Raw genomic sequence first — 25,893 nt, forward strand, 5'->3', positions numbered from 1 at the left:
TCTTTGGTCCAGTCGAATAAATTCAACATTTCACAATAGTTTTTACAATTATTATATTTGGAGAATTCTGCCAAGGCAAATTAAGTCTTTATTTGTTATTTAACGTTGTAAAAATCAACCGCCAATGTAATAAAGAAGCTAATCACTACTGGAATAAATTTTTTTAACCACCGATATCAGAAGGAAAAAGCTATGACTGATCAGACTCCGGAGTACTTCAAAGGCCTTTTTAAACCCTTGAGCACAGACTATGGACTTGGAAATATAGATTGCAAATTAGCTCTGCCCGATCCCCGTACCGATTTTTTAAAACGTAGTTTCTGCCACAGTGGGTTACATTTGTGGAATTAACAACTTTCCGTCTAAAGTCAGAGCCATTAGATCTTTCACAGCTTTAAGAATGAGATCAATCAACTTATGTCTTCCTACTCCCACACGGCAAACATGTAAATCAGTTTTTATTTTTCATTTTCTTTTGTCTCATTTCGAGAAAAATGGATCGTATAATAAAACTAATTACTTAAACACGGTGAATTTGAAAATAACACGCATTTAAAACTTCATCTCAATGTGGAAAAACAAAAATGCAGCTGTTCTAGAAAGGTGTCAACGCTGAATGGGCTTTGTATTGAATGGAGAGCAGATGTTAGTAATCTGATATATTTTGTAACCGTGATAGTGCACATTGGCTAAGCTATTGTAGCTTTGAGACCAAAATGGGTTGAATTGTGGCTGAAGTGGGTCCGTTTGTGACTGAAAATGTTCTCCACACGCTGTGCAATCCACAAAGCATCGCTTCTTGAAGAGGAGTAACACAAAAACAAATCATTCCGCAACGATATAAAAACCACCCGCCAAATAAATATCGCTCCATAATGTCCAAGAATTGATTGTCCACGGCTTCTGAACAGACGTTAATGTAAGTAAAAAGCTCCAGATAATACTTATTACCGTAGTGAATGTAAGTTACCTTATAGTAACTTAATTTCGCGGGACTTAATTTTCGCGATTTCATATAATTGCGAAATTGAAGACCCGGAAAAAAGGTTTTGCGAAAATTAACTACGCGAAATTTAACACCCTGCTACCTATTTCTTTAATTATTCAACGACAACGTCAGTTTACTGCATAGTTATCTTGTCCATTTTCTATGTATAATTATTGGCGTTCGAACTGTCTTCGTCTAAATCAAAATCATCTTCTTGCTGCAGTTCTTGTAAGATATCCTTCAGTGCAGTCTTGAAACAATCCATTCCTATCCGGCTCTTCGTAAGCCGTTTATACTTGGTAATTGTTTCTCTGTTCCCTGCCATGGCCTTCATTTGTGCGAATCCAGATACTAACTGTTTGTTAATGAGGATCAGTATTTTAACAATTTTAGCGAAATGTATTTCCTTTTAACGTAATTTTTGGGCCAATTCGGGAAATATAAGTCCTGCGAAATATGAAGGTACCATTTTCGCGAAAGTAGGTTCCAACGAAAAAACGTAACAATTAGTAAGATAGCACGTATAGCCATATGTTGCAGAACAGAATTTTAATTGTACAAAGTACTCTTGAACGGAGAACAAAGTACACATTAGCCTTGTTCTAAAACTACTGTTATACAATATCCTTTTAGAAGTTACTAATGAATTGAAAAACATGTTTTGTTCTCTAAAAGCAACACGTCCTTCCGAACTGTATTTCCTTTATTCCCAACAGTTCTCTCTAAGGGCCTGTTTAAAAGGAGGAAGGGTTACCCTAGCCAGCGGGTTAACGCTAGCTGGAGGGCAAAAGATAGCCCGGGTTTACAAGCAAAAATTTACAGGTAGGGTAACCCTACAACCCGAGACAACTTAATGCGCGGTTACACTCAAAGGGTCTGGAAACAATTAGAAAGTTAACTCGGGTAGGCGGGTTAACCCTACCTTGAGTGTTTACAAGGGGAAAAGTTAACCTGCCTGCCAGGGTAACCGTAGCACGCAGATACGGTAACCAGCCTACCCGGGTAACCCTAGCTACCATGTAAACACGACAAAGAAAAAAGAAGAAATGTGTGAGCGCTAGGGTAACCCGCTTGCTAGAGTAACCCGCCTTCTGGGGTAACCCTCTCTCCTTGTAAACAGGCCCTAAAGCTAACACATTCGTGACCCATTCGACAGCAACTCAACAGTCCACAATCTCTGTAAACGTTCTTCGTTCTTTGTTCGCTCACAAGTACACATAAGCCTTGTTCTAGAATTACTGCTATACAATATCCTTTTAGTAGTGACAAATAAGTGGCAAGTTCCAAGAGCCCTTGCAAGTTCTTACATGATCAAACAACAGATGTCCTTTTATCTTCACAACAATCAATCCTATTAAATGTCGCATTAAGGTTTTGTGTTTAGATCACGGTAAATTTGCATGCACTCTATTTGGAGACTACTGTAGTGCCTGGTATACAAGTTGTGTTATTTGAATAAATGTTTTCCGATAGTAAGATTTTACTGATTCGGTAGTGGATCTTGATCTTCTAATAGATGCCTTGATTGTCCGCCACGTTTTCGCTCCATTTAACAATACCCGCTAAAGGTTTGAGTGAAACAAACGGGGGATGTTCCGATTTCTCTGGAGTTCCAGATCCATTTTAGCATATTGATAATAATAATATTGAATGCTGATCGTGCCTAGCCTATCCAAGTTTTCTCCTGTGCGTCTGTTCCCCCTGGATTGTTCACTACACTGCCCAAATAGGTTCAAATAACAAAAATAAGACTCAACTTCCCCCGGTTCCTCTCCTTCAGGTGTGACTGGCTCATCGGTGTCTGTGTTGATCCTCAGGATCTTTATCTCCTGTTTAATTATTGGGTGTCACTCCTATTTACGCTGAGGCATGATGCAGGCCGATGGTTGTGTGGAAGAAACGTTAGATCATCAGCAAAGTCTAGGCCTTTCAACTGCCACCAGATCCCTTGTCTTTTCTGGTTTATGACACATCTCATGATCCAGTCTATAGCCGAGGGGAACAGACAGGGTGACAGCAAGCATTCCTGCCTCACCCCAGTCTTTACCTCAAACATCTCCGTCAACTGCCCTTCATCAAGCACTCTGCAATTAATTGAATTTGTCACAAGAGTTCCGAATCAGGTTGACGAACTTCATAGGTACACCATGATGTCTCCTTATCTAGGCTGTCAAATGCCTTTTTGTAGTCGACAAAATTGACATATAAAGGAGTGAGTTCCATTCAATTGACTGTTCCACTATAATTCGTATTGCTGCATGTGAGCTTGTCAGTAAATAACCTGCCTGGCCTGAACCCAGCTTGCTGATCCTGGAGGCTTAGATCTACTGGTCCTTTCAACCTTTCCAAGATGACTCTGTTCAGTACTTTCCCGGGTATGGACAGGAGAGTGATTTCTCTATAATTTTAACGTAGGCCAAGGTATCCTTTCTTGACAATCGTGATCAGGAGACCTTCTTTCTATTCTGTAGGAGTCTCCTTCTCTTCCCATATTTTCTCAAACAATCCATAAATTAAAGCATCTCGGCTATGGCTAGCATCTCTGGATCTACTTTGAGTGCTTCCGCTGGAATCTCATATGCACCCGCTGCCTTACCATTCTTCAGCTGTTTGATGGCCTTCCTGATTTCTGCCCTGGCGGGCTTGCCTAATCAATAGACAGGTATCTGCCTTGGGGATGTCTGCCTTGTTAAGAGCTCCTTAAAGTGTTCTGCTCATCTACTTAGCTATTTGTCCACACCCATCAAGACAATTTTGTTCCTATCTTTGACCGGAAGTTCTGTTGGTCCAAACTTTCCCGAGAAGTTCTAGTTATGTCATAAAGCTGTTTGATGTTTCCACTTGCTGCCGCCTCCTCTACTTCCTGGGCAATTCTATCCAGAAAGTTCCTCTTATCTGTTCTGATGTTTCTCTTTAATTTACTCTTTGTCTCGGTATGTTGTTTCTGCGCTTCTTTCTTTGTTCGGCGGTTAATTGTCGCCTTTTTAACTTTCTTTTCCTGTATCTTTCCTGTCTCCACTGAAAGCAAACCCTTCTGTTCAAGTTTTCGTCGACCCACCACCTCTTCGCAGGCATAGTTAACTGCCTCCCATATCATTCCATCGAGAATTAATGCCCACTCCCTAATTAATTGAGAGGGAATACAGCTATTAATTCATCACGGCGCATCGAAAAGGCAAAGGCTGCCTTTCGGTAAATGTTTAAGAATAAAAAAAAAGTAACTAAAATAAATAAATAAATAAGTAAACAAGAAAAAGTTCGGTCTCACTAGGATTTAAACTCGTAGCCTCCCGCTCACAAGGCAGATATCTTCTCCACTGCGCCACACTAAGGGAGTGCCAGAGGGGAAGGGAGAAAAGAAGGTCAAGCATGATTCGCAAAGGTAACAATCGTATAGGCGTTGCACTGTGCTTTGCCGTCCTTGGGTCTTCCAATGACCCTCATGAATTTATTAATTTCTGGTAAAATCTGATTGGCTCACATTTATAGCATAAATGAGCTACGATAGTTTACAAGTCTCTGCACGGGTTGGCTCCAGAATATCTAAGTTCTAAATTCGAGAGGCAAGAAACCGCATATAACCTAAGGGACTCTGAGAATAAACTAAATGCTCCATTGCCGCGCGCAAACTATTATAAAATAACTTTCGCTATAGTGGCGCCATTTTTTGGAAGAGTCCACCTTGTAACTTAAGAGAAGCAGAGTCTCTGAGGCAGTTTAAACGCCTACTCAAATGAGATGTATATGTATAGGCATGGCATTTGTGTAAAGCAGCTTTTTCATTCAAACATTTTTTATTATATTAGATGTTAGGAATTGAAAATATTTGTAGTTTTAGCGTTGGCTGACGAATTTTTTTACCGTGTTGAAATAAAATAAAGATCATGCATGTAACACAATTTAACAATGCTGTTGACAGCCAAGCATCGAAAGGGTCGCAGACGACTAGTGAAGTAATTAAATGTATCACGCGTTTTTTCTTCCAATTCTTCTCCCACTCGTACTAGTACAATCGCCCAAATGTAGAATGAGAACTTTTTAGAATATTTTTTAAGAAGTTATAAATGACTGGGCATACCTGGACATTGCAAACCGTTTCCGTCCCTCCCCCGTCCCCCTGCTTCCTACAAAGACGGCAGGAAAAAAGGTGGAGGGGACAGAGCACGATTGGGAACAAGAGATCAACTCAAAAGGCATTTTAGTTATTTCTGAAAACTGGGACTGCATCTTTGGCAAAAAAATAAAAAATAAAAATAAAAAATAAAAAAATAAATAAAAAACAGATGAATTTTATAGCTCTTCCGGCAAAAACCTCCTCTAGATCGATCTAGGTTACAAACCATTAGCTACCATTGTTTTTGATTTTGAAATTTGGTTTTCATCCATATTGTTTCATTAATTCCATTTTACTTCCGATCGTTTTCCCTAAAATTTTCCTTTTGCCGTTCATTTAACCAGCCACTAGCCGGATATGTCGTTCTTATTTCGGCAAAGATGTGCCGAACATTATGTCCTTCATTCCCTTTAACAATATTGATGTTAATATATCTGCCCCATCCTTTCCCTAAGGTCAATTCGTTCTAAAAAAAATAAACCAACAAGATTTGCAATAATAATGATAATGAAAAAAAAAAATCAAATGAGTTTTACTCTGTAGTTGAAATACGTTTGGATTAGGGTTATTACAGCCGTTTGTCGCTCTTATCGCATTGTATTCCCCGTAATATCATCCTCATTTTACATCTATGTCGAATTTTATTTAGTATGAATCTGCTGGCGCTCTATCACGAATGCCGTTCTCTAATTGGCTACGTTATTTACTCGTTGTCTTTGCTGTTGTAGATAAAGAGAAGCCTAGCAGAGTGCTGTTGTTAAAGGAGCTCCGTCACAGTTTGCGCATATTGAAAAGTTTAGCCTCAATTTTTCAAATTCGTTGTTTGTAATCCGTGTTAATCTTCTCCATCCTTAGCCATCCTTGTTCCTTTATGGTTTACCGTTATCTCTTTGGTGTTTTTCTATCTTATTAAACTGTTATTTTCAAGTTTCCTACCATTTAAAGGTAATTTTGTATGTGGCCAAAATAACTCAAAATACCGTGACTGATCCCAAAGTGCACGTGCCGGTTTTTCTTGTAGCAGATTATCGGAAAGACCCCCGAGGTAAAAAAAAGACTCAACTTCAGTATTTTCATGTGAATCTCGATTCTTCTGTTATCTGTTATTTTTCTTCTACGTAGCGTAATTCGTGATAAGAGGCATACTCTATATGTTTTAAGCCTGTTCCTTTCCGGCCAATTCAGAGTAAAACTAAGTGAATTATTTGACCTTGTCAACGAAAGTGGTTTAAAGCAGATTAAATGCTGAACAATTAAGGTAATATTTAGTATTTCAGAATTTAAGAAAATGGACCGTGATGTTTAACAGATTCAGTAACATCTGACACGGATGTGCCACTCTATCCATCGAAATAAAACAATGTTGATATTGGGCGACAAATACTAGTCACGAATACAAGTCAAAAGCCACTTATTGTATACCTAACCCTGAGGGCATTTTAAGTGGAAAGAGAGCGCAAAATTATCAATCATATATCTTTTTTATGACTACTTTTCCATTTTCTTATAAAACTGCAAAACAATTTTTATCAAAATTCAATTTCCAGAACCCTTTTCCAATTAAAAAAGAAAACATATTCCGGGCTTAATTGAAGTCATGGAAAGACGAAAGGGACGTTTGGAGAACGAGAAACTATGTACAGAGCACGCGAGCAGCGAGAAACTGTTTCCACAGCTTTGTAGAGCCCTACAAAACTTTAACGATTATTTCTGTAACTCGAAGAAACACGGAGATCGTTTTCAGTTTTTTTTCGAATTCACCAAGTAGAAAATTAAGGAAAATTAGTCGTTTAGTTTGATAATTAAACGTAAATTCTCTTTGGTAGTGCTTGTTAATGTTCAATGTTTCTATGGCATTAAAAATGGAAGTTTGGATTTTAGCCCGTGCACATTTTCTGCAGTGTCGTTTTCAAATTAATCAGAGCTAAACAGTGCGGGGCGTCTACTTGTCGTACTTAATAACTGTTGGACACACTGACCTGACAATAATAACAATCATTTTTAGTCAGTTTCAATAGGTTAGCACCTGTTCCGCCCTTTTTATTTAAGATCCGGGAACATTGCAACTGCACTTAGCTTCATTCTGTAACCCTTGCAGTTTGGCCGATTCCGCGATGCCCTTCAACAACACCACTGTCGGAGAAGCTGCTAATACGACTCAAGCGACTCAAACAGTGGACATAATCATGGAGCCAGCCTGGTTGACTATCGTTCGACTTACCATTGAATGCATAATTGCGGTTGCTGGCATCATCGGAAACTTCGCAGTTTGCTTTGCTATTACAAAGCACCGCACGCTGAACATAGCACCTACCAATACGTTGATCAGGAATGTGGCCATCGGGGACCTGGCAACGCTTCTTATATCTTTCCCACTTGGTGTAGTCAGAGAACAATTCACATACTGGCCGCTTGGCGAGTTCACATGTCGTTATATTTTCCCGCTAATCGACATCTTTTTTGGTGTGTCCGTTTGGTCTATTGCTGCCATAGCCTTCGAAAGGCGTCGCATTTTGGGGGCCGACGTCCCTCGACTGGTTCTCAGATCATCAGCAGTGCCACGACTCGTCTGTGCTGCCATCTGGCTCTTTTCTTTCCTTGGGATTTCGCTGCCATTGGTCCTTATTTACAAGTACTATCCATCACCGGATATGAAGCCCATATGCCGGCCAATTTGGCCAAACCCTATATTAAGCTTCATCTACAGCATCGCCATGTCCCTGTTTACCTATGTCATCCCGTTGTCCTTGATCTTTGTCACGTATTGCACCATCAAACGCAAGCTGTACAAGAGCGAATCGTTTCATATTGAGATGGCGGATCAAAGTTTCAGCGGAACTTTCAAAAGCAGTCAAGTAACCCTTGTGAAATCACGCATCAAAAGGTTCAACAAAATCATGACTCCAGTGATTGTTGTGTTCGCCATCTCAGTTTTCCCTTTGAGCCTGTTCCGTATACTCATCTTGTTCTACTTTACTAACCCCGTATTCGTGAAATACTCTCATGTAATGTTCAGAATCTGCTTCTTCTTTTATATCCTCAATTCGGCAAGTAACCCATTGATTTATTCTATCGTCAATAAGAGGTTTCGCCAGTCCTTTAGGGAAATGCTCGCCTGGGCTTGATGATAGTTGAGACTGATGAGCTGACAATGAACATGTCACCGAGAAAATCGTAAGTCGAAAACGCACCTTAGATAAACTGTTTATTCCGAATTATATTCAGGAGTAAATTCGCTTAGAATGCTTCTAGAAGAACATGTGTCTCCATAGGAATCAGTTAGATTTAAAACATGAACCTGAATATGGATGTATGCTTGAAATACAATTTGAGCGTAAAAAGACTTAATTCTATGACAGTTTTCGTTTAACTCTTTTCGCAGTTTAGGGTAAACTGTTCTCAGTAGCTATTTGAAATAAATCTTTGCTTTTTAAAGTGTAAAAGAGCAAAAAATAAATAAATAGAATCAGTGATAATAATTATTCAAGAGACGATGGTATCATCGTCTCTTAAAAATGATAATTTTAATAATAACAATAATAATAAAGATAATAATAATACTAATACTAATACTGATACTACTACTACTACTACCACTAATAATAATAATAATAATAATAATAATAATAATAATAATAATAATAAAACGAAGCTAGCAAAACTGGTCTCAGTTTGACTGACTTGAACATCGTGACTTCATGTTGGACCTTAGAAGTGCGTGTTCCAGTGGTATTTAACTCGTTTTATTAAATGTTTTTTGGATAATTCTTTTCCGTGGCAAGTGATTAGCAGCAGCACGTTTGCAGGAAAAGATATTCTGTGATTGGTGCCCCTTTCTACACAGGTTGGTAAACTCGCTCGTGAAAACTGTGTTCGTTCAGTCAGTAAACGTTTCTGAAAGTGAACACGCTGTTTAGACTGAAGTGGACTACGTTCTATTTAGATTGACAATTTGCGTTTCTATATCACAGTGGGCTATAAAAATTGGAAAACTTCAAGTCGTTCTGCACTGTGGTAGATTACGATAAACGAAAGCTTATGAACAGATTGAAACGTTGGTGGTGTCAACTGCAAATAACCTTTTTTACGGTTTATTTACTCTCGATAATCATTGATTTTTGCGTAAAAACATACAAAATGGTTCCGGCTAAAAAAACTATTCACCTACGAACTGCCACTGCTTTAGGATAAAAAAATGAATTTTGTCTCGATTTGAATAACCAAAGTAAATAAGATTCTAATAAGCTTGACAAGCTGCGTGTTAGCAGAGTTTAAATATGAATCCTAGAGTGTTAACCGAGTTGCGTGTCTCCAAATGAATGTATGCATTAAACTGACTTACACCAAGAAGTTGAACATTCTAGTCACAAATACGGTTGTTATCAAGCTACCATGCTTTTTACTGCAGTACAAGGCACCGCTTTGGCGCTTCCATTTTACTGCAGTGAATCAGCTCATTTGTTCACATCATTTTTGCACTGAGGTGTCTACAGACACGGAGACTTTTCTCAGTTAACAGCTGGGGTCTAATGCATAGTGGCTTATGTCCCGCTTTCGTTAAATTGTCCTCCTCTCGTCCTCACATGAAAATTGAAGTCAAAAACTAGTGACAGGGTTGCAAATTATGCAAATAATGGTTTAAAACGATATGGAAGAGAAAAACAACAGGAAGCCCTGTGTTGTTTAACATGGAATAAAATAATTTACAAACCATTTACTACACAGGAATGAGGACACGAGAAAAACTACCTTAAATAATTCTCGAGCATAGTCAAACAGAGTGATTTGATAGAATGTAATTAAAAAGCAAAAGCTTGTGCCAAACCATTTACTGTTGTTTATTGTTGTGCAACCAGAGCACACGCAAAAATTCAGTCTTTATCATTACAGGAAGAAAAACAAAATAAAATTGAATTCCAAGCTTGTACATGCTAGGACGCACACCTCGTTGATTTATGGCTTAGGTTGTATGACTAATCTTTCTCTTTGCGTTTGGTGATGAGACAACAACGTAGATCATGAGGTTAAATGACAGGAAATAAAGTTGTACATATCCGTTGTGACGCCGCCAGTGCAGTTTAATATGTAGAAGACTATGATAAATTAATTAATCATTCATCCGCCGAATGGCACGAAGTTACTTCTCCAGAACGCTTTGATCTCACCGGGTCCTGCGGGAGTTTCACCGTGAAATTATAAAGAAGAAGCAATATCACTTGCCTGTGTTGCAGGCATAAAACAGGGGGGACGGGGAAGGGAGAAGGGGAGGGGGAGGGGTGGGGGAGGGGTGAGAGAGAAGAGAAACGTTGTTTCCCCCTTTTCCTCCCGCTTTTCGCCTCCCCTACCCCATCCATGTTAACCCCCGCAGCGCAAGCAAGCCGGCAATCAATATCTTGTGACACCGGAAGCATCCGAGAAAAGCATTTGCCTTGAGAATCGCTGAAATTGCCTCTTGAATATAGCTCATAATTGAAGACCAGGGGCCCTGTTGAAAACACAAGAACAATTTTAAGCGACGAAATGCTAAACACCAGACTCTTACTTTTACTTAAAGAAATACTTTTCAGTAACTGACGAGAGCTGTTGGGTCAAAAGGTAGTTTTGACAACAGAGATCGAACCCGGCTTCTAGTCAAGTCATATACGTATCTCGACAATTATTTACAGCAGCGCGTTTATGGTGCGCCAAATGTTGCAAAATTCAACAACTTATATTTATGTTCAGCAACATATATTTATATTCAACATTTTATATTTATATTCAACAATACGCATTTTCTTTCAGCTTCAACCAAAATTCTTTTCATTCAACAAAAATATTTGTTCAACTTCGACCAAAAATAATTTCATTCAACAACAATATTTGTTCAACTTCAACCACAATTATTTTTATTCAACAATAATAATAATTCAACTTCTATCATGCATAGTGATTTAATAACATACCTTCTTTTATGACAAAGGTTTTCAAAGTTCCCGGACGTTCAAAATATCGTCATTCAACAAAATTCCGCGTCCCTCCCCCCGAACTACCCCGAACGCTGTCACAAATCCCTAGTGTTTTGGGTACCCAAAACATTGAAAACGTAAACCTGATGCAAGTGAAATCATCTACAATTCTGCTCAAAACCCATTTATCTTCTTACGAAGCTTTGTCTCGAAAAATTAAAGCGTTCTTTAGCTTGATATAAACACAATACGTCTCTAAAAATAGTCGCAATTCATAACAGACTGTCTGATCCGAGTCCGCAGTTATAACGACGTACAAAACCGAATTCACGCGCCAAAGATCCTTGTATGAACATGCGCTTGGTGCCTATCGATAGCCCTTGAAATGCGCGTTATTTTAAACGAGAAAGGCCCTTTCTAAACCTCCGATAGTGCGGCGATTAAAATCAACATACGAACGAAGGGCCGTCACGCAATATGCAGGTCTCAAGCTGTGACCGACCTCTGTGTATGTTGCCTGTCGGAAATAAACTGTCTTAGACTTGTTTGTCGCTGTTTCCTTGACCATCCCTCCTAGAATACGTAGCTTTTGCCGGCGAACAGTTCACTATACCACTATATTCGCCGGCAAAATCTTCGTATACTAAGAGGGAAATAAACTCTGTCTTAGACTTGTTTGTCGCTGTTTCCTTGACAATCCCTCCTAGTATGCGTAGATTTTGCCGTCCGGGAACTTTGAAAACCTTTGTCATTAAAGAAGGTATGTTATTAAATCACTATGCATGATAGAAGTTGAATTATTATTGTTGAATAAAAATAATTGTGGTTGAAGTTGAACAAATATTGTTGAACGAAAATGATTTTGGTAGAAGCTGAATAATTATTTTTGTTGATTGAAAATCATTTGGGTTGAAGTTGAACAAATATTTTTGTTGAATGAAAAGAATTTTGGTTGAAGTTGAAAGAAAATGCGTATTGTTGGATATAAATATAAAATGTTGAATATAAATATATGTTGTTGAACATAAAATTAAATATAAGTTGTTGAATATGAAGGTGCAAGTTGTTGAATTTTGCAACATTTGGCTAACCATACGCGTTCAACCTATCTCATAAAAAAAGGTCGCAAAAATTACTTTCTCAAAAAACTTTGTCTTCTTAGAAACTAAAATTATTTTTTCTCTTAATCTGAAAAAAAAAAAAAAATAGATTCTAGCAAAAATAAATTTTACATTCTCGTTCAAGAATGTCACTAACCTATTGGTCAGCACGGCAATCGCAGGATATTTAAGCATGCTCAGAATACTCCTTTCCCATTCTCAGCCAATCAAAGTGGCCGCCTCAAAACAGAAGACACGATCTATAATTATAAAGGTAAGATTATTGTCTTTTATTCATATTCTAAACGGATATGACGGCTCCCTGTGTACTGCCGTGAATCATATATCAACGTTCCTGTGACCATATGACGCCAAAACTAGAAACGCAGTAGCAATGTCAATAGGCTATATTCGTATTCTCGGTATTGGACTGGAACTAGCTTGTTGCGAGGCGTCCTTTCAAATACAAATGGAATTAATCTCTAATACCGAGAATAAGAATTTGGCCAATTATCTGGTGCAAGTGCACATGTTAAAATGCGTACTGCGTAATTCAGTTCCATTAGCGAGTAAGTACATAATTTAATTCCGTTATTTACAGTGCGTAAGTACATAATTTAAATAATTCCGTAGAATTATACACGTTATATTTTGCATCATTGATAAGTTACTGCGCAAGTGCGTACAAAGTACATAAATTAGAACAGTCACGATAGTTTCTGTCAAATTTATCTATAGTATGACGAAATTAGATCTCAACAAATCCAAGATTATCTTGAACAAACATATGGTTTGTTTTTCAGGATTTACTGCAATGGATTGTTTTTTGCATTTTTTTGACGATTTTTCACCCAGCAGATTACCCCGAGTAAGTGGACGTCTCTTTTTACTCCTTTCTTATCTTGTAGAAATTCAACTTGAAAAATTGCACGACCATGACGTAGCCCTAATAACGTCATTGTACTGTCTCTGATTGGCTGCTGATCGGTTTTGAGTTTTCGCGCACAGACAACAATGACCAATCCGAAGCGCTGAACGGAACAACGTCACCGGTTATGGGATTTTCCGCTTGGGGTTTTGTTCTGATTGTCTGAAGAATTGAACTTGTCGCTGCACGCTAAATTGTTCTCCGGGAGAGAAACGTTTTATACTTTAGGACACTAGAATACAGCCTGGATGACGATCTGAGGATATTTGCGCATCGTTTGGTCACCTCCGGCAAGTGCTGGACACAGCTCTTCATAAGTGCCACAGGTGTATTTACTCCACATTGGCTGCTGCTTCCAGAAGAAGTGACCTTGCTGGTTGCATTTAGCTCCAATGCTAGTACGCCGACGAATGATTCGACACACCACTATCCTCCCAGTTTATCCAGCGCATCTGTGAATTCCAGCAAATCGAACAAGCTCCCAAGTTTGAACTCTGTTCTTACTGACGTGTAGAAGAAATCCGGGCTTGTCTGCAATGGAAAAAAAAATATAATAAAAATTCCTCACCTTGCCATAATCACAGCTAGTGATCGAGATCCAATTTCTTATCAAAATGTTAATATATAGGGAGAGAAGCAGGTTGTGTAATGAGAACCGCGTGACTTATCATCAAAGGGAAAAATGCCTACATGCAGAATATAGGTAGATTCTCCAAAATATAACTTGTAGAAATGACTGGGAAAACATGAGGAGAAATTGTGTGCTGATATCACAGCTAAATGCAAGGTTAGCCGTTCCTGAAGAGCGCAGGTGGCTGATCTGAGCTGGTGCTTATCATGAGCACCTGGCTCGGGAGATTGGGCGACCACTCCCTACGTCTACAACTCTGAATAAAGTTACTTTACCTTACCTTACCTCAAGCATAAGGAGTATTTCTACTCCCTGTACATCTCAGAGGCTAGTCCTTTGTAGATTACCTGACCTCCCCTCCCCTCCCCTCGCCCCTTCCAGTATTTTGTCAGGTCTTCTTAGTAATTAAGCGGTACTGAGTGACATTCCTGAGTGGAGAGAGGACCTGTAAGAGTACCATGTCTTGCCCCAAAACACAACACACTGACGAACAGTGACCTTGGCCAAGGCTCAAATCCAAAGTCCAAAACCCTATCCATTTAGGCCACCGAGTCTGTGTTATGTATACTGAAAAAGCTTCACTAAGGAATTTTGAACCTATACACCACTGACTAATTTTAACGTGAAGGCATTCTACCCGAGCAAATATATATATATAGTAGTGTATATGTACAACCGACTGTTTCCTGATCGTCAATTAAAAACATTGCTTGTCTCGCACAGACGTCGCTGTTTGATGACCATTTCAAAGGGGACGTTTAAAAGAGATTGGTATTCTCCAGACACGTTATACCAGTCAACAGCAATATAGCGCTTACTTCTTTTCTTAGATCTTGCAGCCGCAACAACATCGGACCATCTAACCGTTGCACAGCTTTAACATCTAACCTGAAAACAATGTTATGGAGTTAACTGGAAAATATTTCAATTTTGACATAACCTTACGCTAGTTATCAGGGTGTAACCGGCAGAAATGACAGGCTTTTAACACAGTGGTAGGCTAACATGGTATGTGTTAAATTTCATAATTCTGTTGAGGGGATAATCGACGATGGCCCGTTAATCAAGGAAAACGGTACGTGTGTTTTATAAAAAGCATCAACCATAAGAAGCGCTCCTTTACTCTCTGTTTTCAGAGACTGTGCATTCATAACCTCTTTCAAGGACATCTCGTCCTTTAGTTACTGACCTATCTTCCAATCCCACTTCCTTGAGCCAACTTTTTACATCACTGTGGGTCCAGGATCTTATAGAGGACTGGGGTGAAGCATCAACAACATTCTCAACCGCGGCTGCAATTGAACGAAAGACCAAGAATTACGAGTGGATTGGTGACGAATTATTTAGTCTTGGGGAGTGGTGGGGGTGGGGGGAATCACTAGAATGAACAACACATTAGTGTCGTATACGTGTTGCTGAGCAGAAAGCGGTAATCAATATTTTTTTTTTTTTTTTTTTTTCCATGTAGGGATAATTTCTGCCATCAGAAAACATGTTATTGTTCTCGTTGGGATCTCGTTGGGAATAACAAAAACTCAGCACAATTATAATTTTTCATGTAAACGTTGGCAATTTTCAGACAATTATAGGTAAGAACATTAGGAAAAGAAAAACTTGTTTGATATGTTAGTGAGATTCTGTTAGTAACCACCTTTCGGCGACTGATTTAGCTTGACAAAAACGTCTAGAAAATTGCCGCGGATCTCTCTAGTCTGCTCAGAAAATGTCATCAGGTTTAAATACCTTGAACAATAGTTTCCTGGACTGTGGTTTTTCCTCTGTCTCCTAGTTCCCTCACGAGCTTGTCCGCGTTCATGTCCAGTTTATGTTTTTCGCTGAAGTCAATCCAGAATTTGGAGCCCACTATAAAGCCAAGCCATCCGTCAGGTCTGTATTTATTTTCCATCATCAACGGAATGATGTCTTTATGCAGCTGGAATGTGTACTCTGCTTCTAAATTCATTAAAAGATACACGTAAAAAACGTAATTTCGTTAAAATACATGTGGCTCACTGCTAGAAAGAAATGAGGAAATAAAATGTCATTGGACGCCACAGACAGACGTTGCATGTTGATTGGCTAATACTGAATGTCACGTTTAATCCGGTTGGGATGTTTTCCCGCCAAAATTGAACCAGCCGCGACCATGTTCACACTGATTGGATGATTTAAAGGGAAGTTGCAACTTGATTGTTCAAAGTAACGTTACTGTTCAACGTTTGTTTAGTGGAGGGAGTTTTTGTTTGTTTGTTTTGTTTTGTTTGTTGTTTGTGTTTTGTTTTGGTATTTTTGTTTTTTTTTGCTTTTATGCTTTCTGGAAGTAGAATCGACGTTTGTGATTTCTTTTAAGTACTACTATCGTTTTCATCACGATAAATCATTTAATTTATGGCATACACTTATTAAATGTTATACAATGTACCTGACCGGCAGTTGGGGCTCTCTTTGTATTTCTGAGACACACAGACCAACACGACGCTGGCATTTTCCACAGCCTTGGCCATGCTCTCCAGTGTAGAGCCGCCCATCTCATCAATGTCCATCCAAACCTTGTAGCCGTCCGCCTGTAGCTTGTTTTTTAACTGAATCACAAGTGTTTGAACATCCCACTGGTAACTTATCATTACGTGTTTGGTGTCTGAAAGAAAATGAAAATACTTGTGACCAAGGTTAAGCAGGCAGCATTATATTGATAACATTGGTAACGCCCGCTAGGAAGGTGTGTCATTTAAAAGACCTTCAATGACAATGGCAAGTTCATGCAAACCTAAGAAAAATAACTTTTTCTGGTCTTTGAGCTCAAGATCACACACGACTAGGTAATACTGTACTGTAACAAAGAGCTTACTTTATGCAAACAAACCATTTTTCAGAGCACTATAGCGCCAGGATTATATTAAACAATTACATTATGAGCTCAAGATTTCTATCGCGTGATAGAAATCGAGAGCGAATAATCTAATTGTTTTAGTATAAAATAAATCTACCAGTCGTTCAAAACGTAGTCTAAATTCTCTTCACAGACACTTCGAAAACGCCAAGAAGCGGCCGTCATTTTGCTAACAAGGGCACACTGCTACGCTACTCATTCGTGATAGAATGCTAGTAGATTTATACTAATATGGAATAAACCTACTAACTCTTCTACCTAACCGAAGTGTTTTATTCTGTTTTGTATTTAACCGTATTACAGGTTGTTTACTCTTTATGTAACGTCACAAGGTGCCCTATATGGAGCACTGAGGCTCTAGTGTCACTCTCCCAGGCATGCGCACCTGTCGCTAGCTGCAGTCTGTCTGAGTGTTGTTTCTCCTCTGCATGTTTCTCTTTGCCTTCACATTCCCACAATGCACCAGCGGCAGCTCGCTTTATTTGGCTGTTCTCTGACGTCAGGAGTTTTTTCAGCTCAAAAATAGCATAGTCATCGTTGTTTATTTCTTTTTTGTTATCCCCATCAAACGCCAAGGTCCACAAAGTGTTGCACGCACTCAGTTTCTCCTCATCTCCTTTAGCATTTTGCAGCATTTTGACAAGGATTGGAATGGCTCCACACTGAGCAATCTGAAATACAACAACACGATTTGTACATGTGTACATGCAATTCCCAATTAGATACTAAACTTTCAACTGACCTCAGTAGCAGAGGAGTTGGTGTTTCTGTTGTTTCATTCTTCTTCGTATTTTTTGTTTGTTTTTTGTTTTGTTTTGCTTTGTTCTGTTTTTTAATCTGGGATATGGCTTTTGCCAGTACATGTGGCCTACATGTACATTGGTATTTCTCCAAAAATTCGCACAAACATAACCACCACACTTATTTTAGTTAAACCAGAGAGAGCCAGGTTTCCAACAAGTCCAGGACAGCTGTCCAGGAAGCGAATCTTTAATTCAGTTGTACATGTACTGTATTCAGTGTATGGCATTTATGGCTAAAACTGTAGTATCAATACGTTCGAAAGTTACTGCAAATTACACAAGTTCAACATTACCGTTTTCTTGTTGTTATCATTGACTGCGATTTGCGTCAGTCCTTCAGCAAGTTCCGAAGCAGACAGGCCTAAATATCTGTGAGTGGATGATCCAATGGCTTTTTTCAGAATGCTTGTAAGAAACTTGATTGGTTCTGAAATTTAATAATACATAAAGTAGCGTGAATTGATAATCTGCTGGTTTCATGACTTTTAAAATCATTTTCGTTTAGCACACATGTACACTGTATTATAAACAACATGCATTCCAACCGGCAAGATTCGAAAAGTTGGCTATTTGAAAGTGTGGCTGGCTTATTCATTTTAAGCTAACCACTGATGTACAAGAAATTACAAAATGTCACCAAAAGACTATTGGTACATCTACAATAAGGCCCCGTCCAACTTCGTTCCCAGGACCTCTGGGAACGAGGTTGGGCCCGCTCCACACTACACTGGAGAAATTTGAAAACGCAGCTTTATTTCTACGGTTAGGCCTACCGTCCACACTAATACGTCACGAAAACGGCGCTTTAAGAAAATGCTCTAAAAACCGGTGGAATTTGAAAAGGCTGGCTTTTCGTACGGAAAACATTTTGAACGGAGCTTTTCCAAAACGATGTCGTCACGATGATCACGTGATTTCCCTGACCGAGGTTTCCTCAAACACAGATCTAAAATGACCGGTGATTGTTGCGTTTCAAATTCTTCCGGCGTAGTGTGGAAGGATTGTATGTACATATCAACAGAACAAACTTTGTACTTTACAGTAAGGGGAGAAAGAACCACATTCAAAATGAAACATTAATTGCCCATTGAACTTTACCTTCATCTGCCATGATCAGATGATTGTTCTCTTCATCGATCAAGCAGGCTAACACAAGCAAGCTCTTAGCACTGAAAAATGCAACTTCAGCTTTGAGAAGAGGTACAAGCACATTTACCGCCTCAGAAGCAGCGAAGTTTGTCCTTATCGGCACACGTTTCGATAAGTTATGAAGATTCCCCAGGGTCCTAGAGAGCATTTTGCCACGTGATGTGTACTTGGAGAGATACTGTGTTTTTGGATTCTGTTTGATTAAAAAACAATTGATTAAGATTAAGTTACAGTACAACATTACATACTGCACATAACTTATGTCTTGTTAACATTACCACTACCAAGACATTAGACTCAAGTTTTGGAATGGTAGCCATGAGAGAGAGTTTTCATGTACCTTAAAAATATGGTAGTTACATGTAGCTTAGGGCATTCAAACCTACACTGTAACAACACCTTGCTGATACGAACGATCACTTAATATGTACATTTCGAAAAGATCTACAAGTAAATGTCGTACATCTAGCTGTGTTTCTAATAATTAGAAATCTTCTAAGTTTTCAAGTCTTTTTAGATCTGAGCAAATGAAAGTGATATTGAGTATATTTGTAAGGAAGTAATGTAATGTAACGTATTGTGATGAGTTATAAAGTCATATACAGTAAGTGCTGTTTTTAAATAATTTACTGTAGCTAATTGTAAATAGATAATGTATCATAACGAATTGTGTAATATGAACTAGTATGTGTATTGCACTGTAAGTAGATTTGCGAACTGGGTAGTAACAAGTATTGTATTGTAAGTAAGTAAAATGTAACATATATGCTGTGTAAAAAAAGTAGACTATTATTATTAATTGAATTTTCACACTTTAGATAAAGAACAAAATATAGAAACAAGCCTTTGTTCAAACATTAGATGTTGATTAGATTCACCACTGGGTTGATGAGCCAGACACTGGTGACGATTTCTAGACAATTTGACGGGTTTTATATCTCGTTTTACCGTTTGAGCAAGTCATTGTCTGCAGCTGTTGAACGTTAGTCTCGCACTGAATTGTTTCCTAAGCTTTGAATTCTCTTTCCCAGTTTCAACCATGATCTCCTAATTTTGACAAAACCAAAACTGCAACTTTCCAAACCTTTTCAAGTACAATGGCAGTACCTTCGTTGTGTTAGGTACCACTTTATTCCTCTGATCGTTTTAACATCCCAACCCTCTTGCAAATTCTATTTTAACTTGAGCTCAAATTGTGCTGTTCTAGAAAATATCCGTACTCTCCCCCCCCCCCCCCCCCTCCCTCTCCACAGAAGGAATCAAACTTTCCTGGGGGTGGTAGAGATTTGGTAAGACTAAACATTTTAAAGAAATGTGTGAAGCTTAATTGGAATTTCCAGAGGGGTGGAGGATGGGGGGATCCTAAAAAAAATTCCTTTCTTGGGGGAGGTATGGGTGTTTTCTGGAACTACACATTTTCCTTTAAAAACTTTGGGTTTTAGAAACCTAGGGCTCCATGTTGAAATTCCCAGTGACCTCCCAGGTTGCTATTTGAAGCCACACATTGATACCTACCACAAATTTCACATGGTATGGAACTGAATCTTGGAGATCTTTAGTCATATCAACAAAGAGCTGTACTATTCCAACTTCACTGCACGCCAAACAGAACTCATCATGAAGGTCCGAAAAATTTAGCAGTGCAGCTAACAGGTGATTAATAAGATCCTGTGACATTTTCAATGTATTTATCTTCTCTTCATCATCTTCAGACTGCTACAAAAATAAGGTTGGAAAATCAACACTTTTTAACTAACAATAACTACAGAAATTCTTGCACACTCATTGGCTAATTTTCATTGTCAATAAACAGATAGACAAATGTCTGAATTTATAATCTATGCAATGTTGTGGATACAATTTAATACATTTAACAAATTGGCATCAATCAGTTTTTCACGCATCTGTCCTGGTACTGACAATGGATTTCGTCACAACATTGTCAAAGTAGCTGCAGGTTCCCTCAGCTATTGCCTCAAGGATCCACAGCTACTTTGACAATGTTTTCAAGAAATTCATGATCAATAACGAGATAACGCATGAAAAACTGACGTCAATGTGTAAAACATAACACAAAAAATACACCACGTACTGTATGAATATTGCAAGATATTGGATTGTGTTGAACAGATCATCAAAGATAATCAACTCATTGAAAGCAATAAATTGTATCCAATGATGGAAATAACGAAATGATATTACACAAAAAAGCACGTGTGTTGAGATTCAGTGTATGTATTTAGCTCAAGCCTAAATAAGCAAATATGGAGATGGTAAATGTAGGTACCAGAAAATTACCCATCATCATTCATGGTGTAATATAAGCTTGTGTGTACCTGATTCTCAGGACTCACAGGGTTGTCATCATTCCCTTCCTGCTGAATTCTTTCCTGTACCTGTCCTCCCTCACAGGATGGCCTATCCTGTATATTCATTTCTTGGTTCTGTAATGAGAGTCAGGCCATACATTATAAAGGTTTAAGGTCTGCATATGGCTGGTTTGCAGTGTCACTCCATCAAAAATAAAAATCATAACCATTCATTCAATAAATTAAGTCAAGAGGCTGGGATATGATATCGATAGAGGATTGATATTAACAACCTCACCAAGATCTAGGTCTGTGTGGTTATTCATTCGCGTGTAATTCAGAACAGTGTCTAACTTTAGAGAGCTTTGTATGGAGATGCCATGTTGGTTCCCTTCAGAGAAGCACCATCATGGTGGCCATAAAGTAACAGAAACATCTGTCATTGAGTTTTGCCATCAAAACAAAAAGTTATTACTCTAGAGCTCCGACACATTGAAATTAATACTTCTTCAGTCTAGAGCAAGAACTGTTTAGTTAGAAAAACTTGAGCAATAACTCATCTTTTGACCTACTAGAGAGCCTTTTCCAGCTGCATGCCATGTCATGCAACACATACATGTACATGTAACTTAGAAATTCAAAGGTTGCTCTATTACAAAATGAGGAAACCTGTCGTGCTTAAACATTGCAAAAGGTCAAGTTACTAGGGGTCTTACAACTGATAAAACTAAAACTTCAGAAAGACTGGTTATGTTTTATTTTGGAAAATGATGATGTCACATGAAAATTGGAAATAAGAACCCACTGGCCCATCAGGCCAGTGCTTATTCCTATCACCTATCTAGCATGAAGCAACTAGGAGTATACATCCCTGGATGGGATACTGGTCCTTCACAGGGTTGCTCCCCAGCATTAAATTTGCTGGTACCCATTGATATACCTAGGTGAGATGATGATGGGGCCATGGAGGCTAATTAAAGTGTCTTGCCCAAGAATACCACCCAATTCCCCCAGTCAGGGATCAAATGCAGACCACTCTATCCCTTATATGTACCTTTGCTACTGGGGGGTGGGGGGGGGGGGGGGGGGAGGAGACTCCCATAGGAAAAGGTCGGGGATGCTAGGGGTATAAACCAAAGATTCTGGTCTCGCTTAGGGTGTTCATGACAAAACACCACTATTTTAAGGATCTTTTAGGCTGCACTTGAAGAGTTATCAAATGAAAAAGACGCTCTTATTTCTGATAGGCTTGATTTCCGCCAGTCTCTTGACCCTGGTTAACTAACTGTTATATTTCTTAATTAATGTAATTAGACATTAATATAAGGGGGGGGGGGGGCGAGGTTGGTAGGGTGGAATCTTATCCTATCCAAAGACAAATCCCTTATAGCATTCAGTCAAGGTGACTGGAACATGGTCCAACATTGAGAGATTGTAATCAAAGTCATATGATGAGCACAAATTAGAAATACATCTGCATTGTTACCTTTTTGGGATCATGTGTACTACAGGCATTCATGGTCAAGTGTCAATCAATACCCTTGATTGACACTTGACTGGCATCGCAATTGACACTCAATCAACATCTCGATCAATACTCAGTCAACATTAGAAAGACAATCGATTAGCATTCGATTGACAGTTCAATTTAGGGCCTGTTTACAAGGAGGGAGGGTTACGCTAGCAAGCAGGTTACCCTAGCACTCAAACATTTCCTCTTGTTTTCTTCGTCGTGTTTACAAGGCAGCTAGGGTTACCCGGGTAGGCAGGTTACCCTATGTGCGCGCTAGGGTTACCCTGGCAGGGGGTTATCGTTTTCCCTTGTAAACACTCCATGTAGGGTTAACCCGCCTACCCAGGTTAACTTTCTATTGTTTCCAGACCCTTTGAGTGTAACCGCGCATTAATTTGTCACGGGTTGAAGGGTTACCCTACCTGTGAAATTTTGCTTGTAAACCTGGGCTATCTTTTGCCCTCCAGCTAGGGTTAACCCACTTGCTAGGGTAACCCTCCCTTCTTGTGAACAGGCCCTTAGTAAGCCAAGCGCTGAATGACTCATACCTATATTGATCAACACTTGATGGCATGTCTGTGAAGATTACTGGATGACCGACTGTCGACTGTCGACTGAGCTGTCGATCGAGTGTTAACTGAGTATCGATCAAGATGTTGATCTAGTGTCGAACAAGACGTCGATTGAGTGACAATCGAGGATCGCTACGGATGCCTTTAGTACACATGATCCTATTTTTGTAACTTCACCTACCTGGTTCTCATCACCCTCTGGTGTATCTTCACTCTCTTCCTCCTGATTGTCTTGTTCTTTTTCCTGTTCCTTGCGGGGTTTTCTATCCCATGTTGTAACCTCGGGGTAATTAGTCCTACGATCAACGATTATGTCGTAAACGAGCTTCGAAATTCCCAAAGCCACCGCAAAATCTGTCAGAATAGTCTTATTAGAGCGCTTTTTGCATTTTGAATACACATCAATCAGGGCTTTAGCATGCTCAAGTATCATCGATGTCATCAGATTATCACTCTCCAATGCGTCTTTCAAAGCGTGATAATGTTTCATGGTGGCTTTCAGTCGGGGTTCGATTTCCGGACGTTTTTCGGTGAACGAAGTTAGTAACAAAGTTGATTCGATATCAACATCTTGCGCCGTGTCTTCCTCCTTTTGAGAAGCAGGCAAAGCCACCGTTTCAACTTTATTTACATTGGAGTTATTCAACAGAGATTTATCCGTCAAGCCTCCGTTTCGAGATTCAGAATTTTTTGAAGATTTTTCTCTGTGTGCCTCTTTATTTTCTGTCATGGAAGTCGCGTTCTTAATCGTTGCGTGATTATCGTTGGATCTTCCACTGACTGCCACTGTCTGCACAGTCCTTTTTGAGCTACCGCTTCCCATCAGTCAAGAGGATGATAGCTTAACAGTATGTATTATACAGCAATTTTGGTTATGGTGGCTCCCATCTCCATTCGAATAGATCGTAACAGACCTGTACAACGAGCTGTTTACAGACGCCATATTGTTTGGACCCTCACCCTGCGCAACTGAGCAACAGCACCATTCTCGTCCCCAGTGCTGCTCGTTTTAAAACTGGGGGTAAGATTCAGACTGCAGACCATACCAATCACGCATCCCGCTGCATTTTTCTTTTAAATCACGCACCACGGAGAATTTTTTCACCAATCACGCGTCAGGTAAAAAGAAGTAAGTACATCGCCAATTTTACTTTCTCGACCCTAAAAGCGGCATTAATTAAAAGAAGAACTTTGCCGATTCAACCCCAAAATGCATCTGCAAATATGTGACCTCTCACGCGAAAACGTTCCTTACGGTACCCTTTCCAACGGCTGAATGCACGGTAAGTGAACTAGCCTGCGAACGAGGGCGGAAAAAGATAATCCGGCGAGCGAAGCGAGCTGTTAAACGCGAACATATGGGCAGCCGTTACCACCAAAAATACAAACGATACAAACAGTCTAGAATAAACAGAATTGGTTTGAATATCCTTTGTTAATTAGTACAGTTTACATGGAAATGATGTAGCTAAAATGCATACATATATTTAGGGGATTCTTCCTCAACCACCCTCACAGCCTACATTTCATTAATGCCCTACATATACCTACACAGCGTACATCTCATTAATCCCGCACTTATCCCTAAATATCCCCCCAATATCCCCTCACAGCCTACATTTCATTAATGCCCTACATATACCTACACAGCGTACATCTCATTAATCCCGCACTTATACCTACACAGCCTACATCTCATTATTCCCCCTCCTATACCTACACAGCATGCATTCTTCATGCAGTATTCTTCCTCAACCACCCCCCTAAATATCCCCCCAATATCCCCTCACAGCCTACATTTCATTAATGCCCTACATATACCTACACAGCGTACATCTCATTAATCCCGCACTTATACCTACACAGTCTACATCTCATTATTCCCCCTCCTATACCTACACAGCATGCATCTCATTAATCCTCCACATATACCTACACAGTCTACATCTCATTAATCCCCCTCCTATGAAATGTAGGCTGTGTAGGTATATGCGGGGAGTTGATGAGATGTATCGGCTGTGAAGCTATATGTGGAGGATTAATGAGATGCATGCTGTGAAGGTATATGAGGGGGATTAATGAGATGTAGGCTGAGTAGGTATAGGAGGGGGATTAATGAGATGTAGACTGTGTAGGTATATGTGGAGGATTAATGAGATGCATGCTGTGTAGGTATAGGATGGGGAATAATGAGATGTAGGCTGTGTAGGTATAAGTGCGGGATTAATGAGATGTACGCTGTGTAGGTATATGTAGGGCATTAATGAAATGTAGGCTGTGAGGGGATATTGGGGGGATATTTAGGGATAAGTGCGGGATTAATGAGATGTACGCTGTGTAGGTATATGTAGGGCATTAATGAAATGTAGGCTGTGAGGGTGGTTGAGGAAGAATACTCGATTATATATAGGGGAGGTATTGTTTTAAGAGAGATTAAGAGAGATGTGTATATTGCGGTGGAGTTAACTGGCCGCCCAACCATCCGGGTGGTGTCGCACTTATAAAGCGAAGGAACAAAAGGCTTGGCTGTGAGCCAATGAGAAAGCATTGACGTCAGAGCCAAACTGGACAAACGGGTTTCTGACGCCGGCTGGATTTGATTATTCAAAATGGCGGACATACCTCAATTTTAGGTTATAATATGCTAATTTACCAAACATTCTTTATATGCACGCTTATGTTCTGTAACGGCTTTGTAATTTATGCTATACATACAGTTATATATTAAAATACGCGTTCACCTTGTGTATCTTCAGTTACAGTCGCCGGATTAAGCCTTGATTGATGACGTTCGTTTAAGGTTCTCTCTGCCGTCTATTACGCGCTGCAGTGAAAGGGTAGTTTAAATTCGTCGACAACGTCTGCCGTTTACGAATGCCTACGAGCGAAATCAACTTCTATATTCCACCAGATATCATTGTCTCCGCAACATTTAGATTTGGCCGGGA

The 25,893-nt window shown here is 39.4% G+C and overlaps 2 protein-coding genes across 3 annotated transcripts; one reads left to right on the top strand and one right to left on the bottom strand.

The window, feature by feature from the left end:
* Window positions 1–485: 485 nt before the first annotated feature.
* On the top strand, window positions 486–8,694 carry LOC149098125 (neuropeptide Y receptor type 6-like). Its single transcript, XM_089278495.1, has 2 exons — window positions 486–919; window positions 7,201–8,694. Exon 2 carries the CDS (start codon window positions 7,217–7,219, stop codon window positions 8,225–8,227), a length of 1,011 nt encoding a protein of 336 aa, XP_089134621.1. The 5' UTR covers window positions 486–919; window positions 7,201–7,216; the 3' UTR covers window positions 8,228–8,694.
* A 3,722-nt stretch (window positions 8,695–12,416) lies between these two features.
* On the bottom strand, window positions 12,417–23,956 carry LOC110063812 (uncharacterized). Of its 2 annotated transcripts, none has more exons than XM_020770811.2 (11): window positions 23,127–23,956; window positions 20,888–20,995; window positions 20,067–20,264; window positions 18,501–18,744; window positions 17,696–17,829; window positions 16,985–17,270; window positions 16,132–16,347; window positions 15,453–15,662; window positions 14,899–15,001; window positions 14,528–14,597; window positions 12,417–13,609 (listed from the first exon to the last, which is right to left on the bottom strand). In XM_020770811.2, the coding sequence occupies exons 1-11, from the start codon at window positions 23,766–23,768 to the stop codon at window positions 13,505–13,507; spliced, it is 2,316 nt and encodes a 771-aa protein (XP_020626470.2). In that variant the 5' UTR covers window positions 23,769–23,956; the 3' UTR covers window positions 12,417–13,504. The 2 variants fall into 2 exon arrangements, with proteins under 2 accessions (XP_020626470.2, XP_020626469.2); XM_020770810.2 differs by having other exon boundaries at window positions 20,067–20,267.
* Between the last annotated feature and the right edge of the window lie 1,937 nt (window positions 23,957–25,893).

The sequence above is a fragment of the Orbicella faveolata genome, unplaced genomic scaffold (genome assembly GCF_042242905.1).
Source record: "Orbicella faveolata isolate gen_17 unplaced genomic scaffold, um_ofav_v1 contig_46, whole genome shotgun sequence".
Classification (NCBI taxonomy): domain Eukaryota; kingdom Metazoa; phylum Cnidaria; class Anthozoa; order Scleractinia; family Merulinidae; genus Orbicella; species Orbicella faveolata.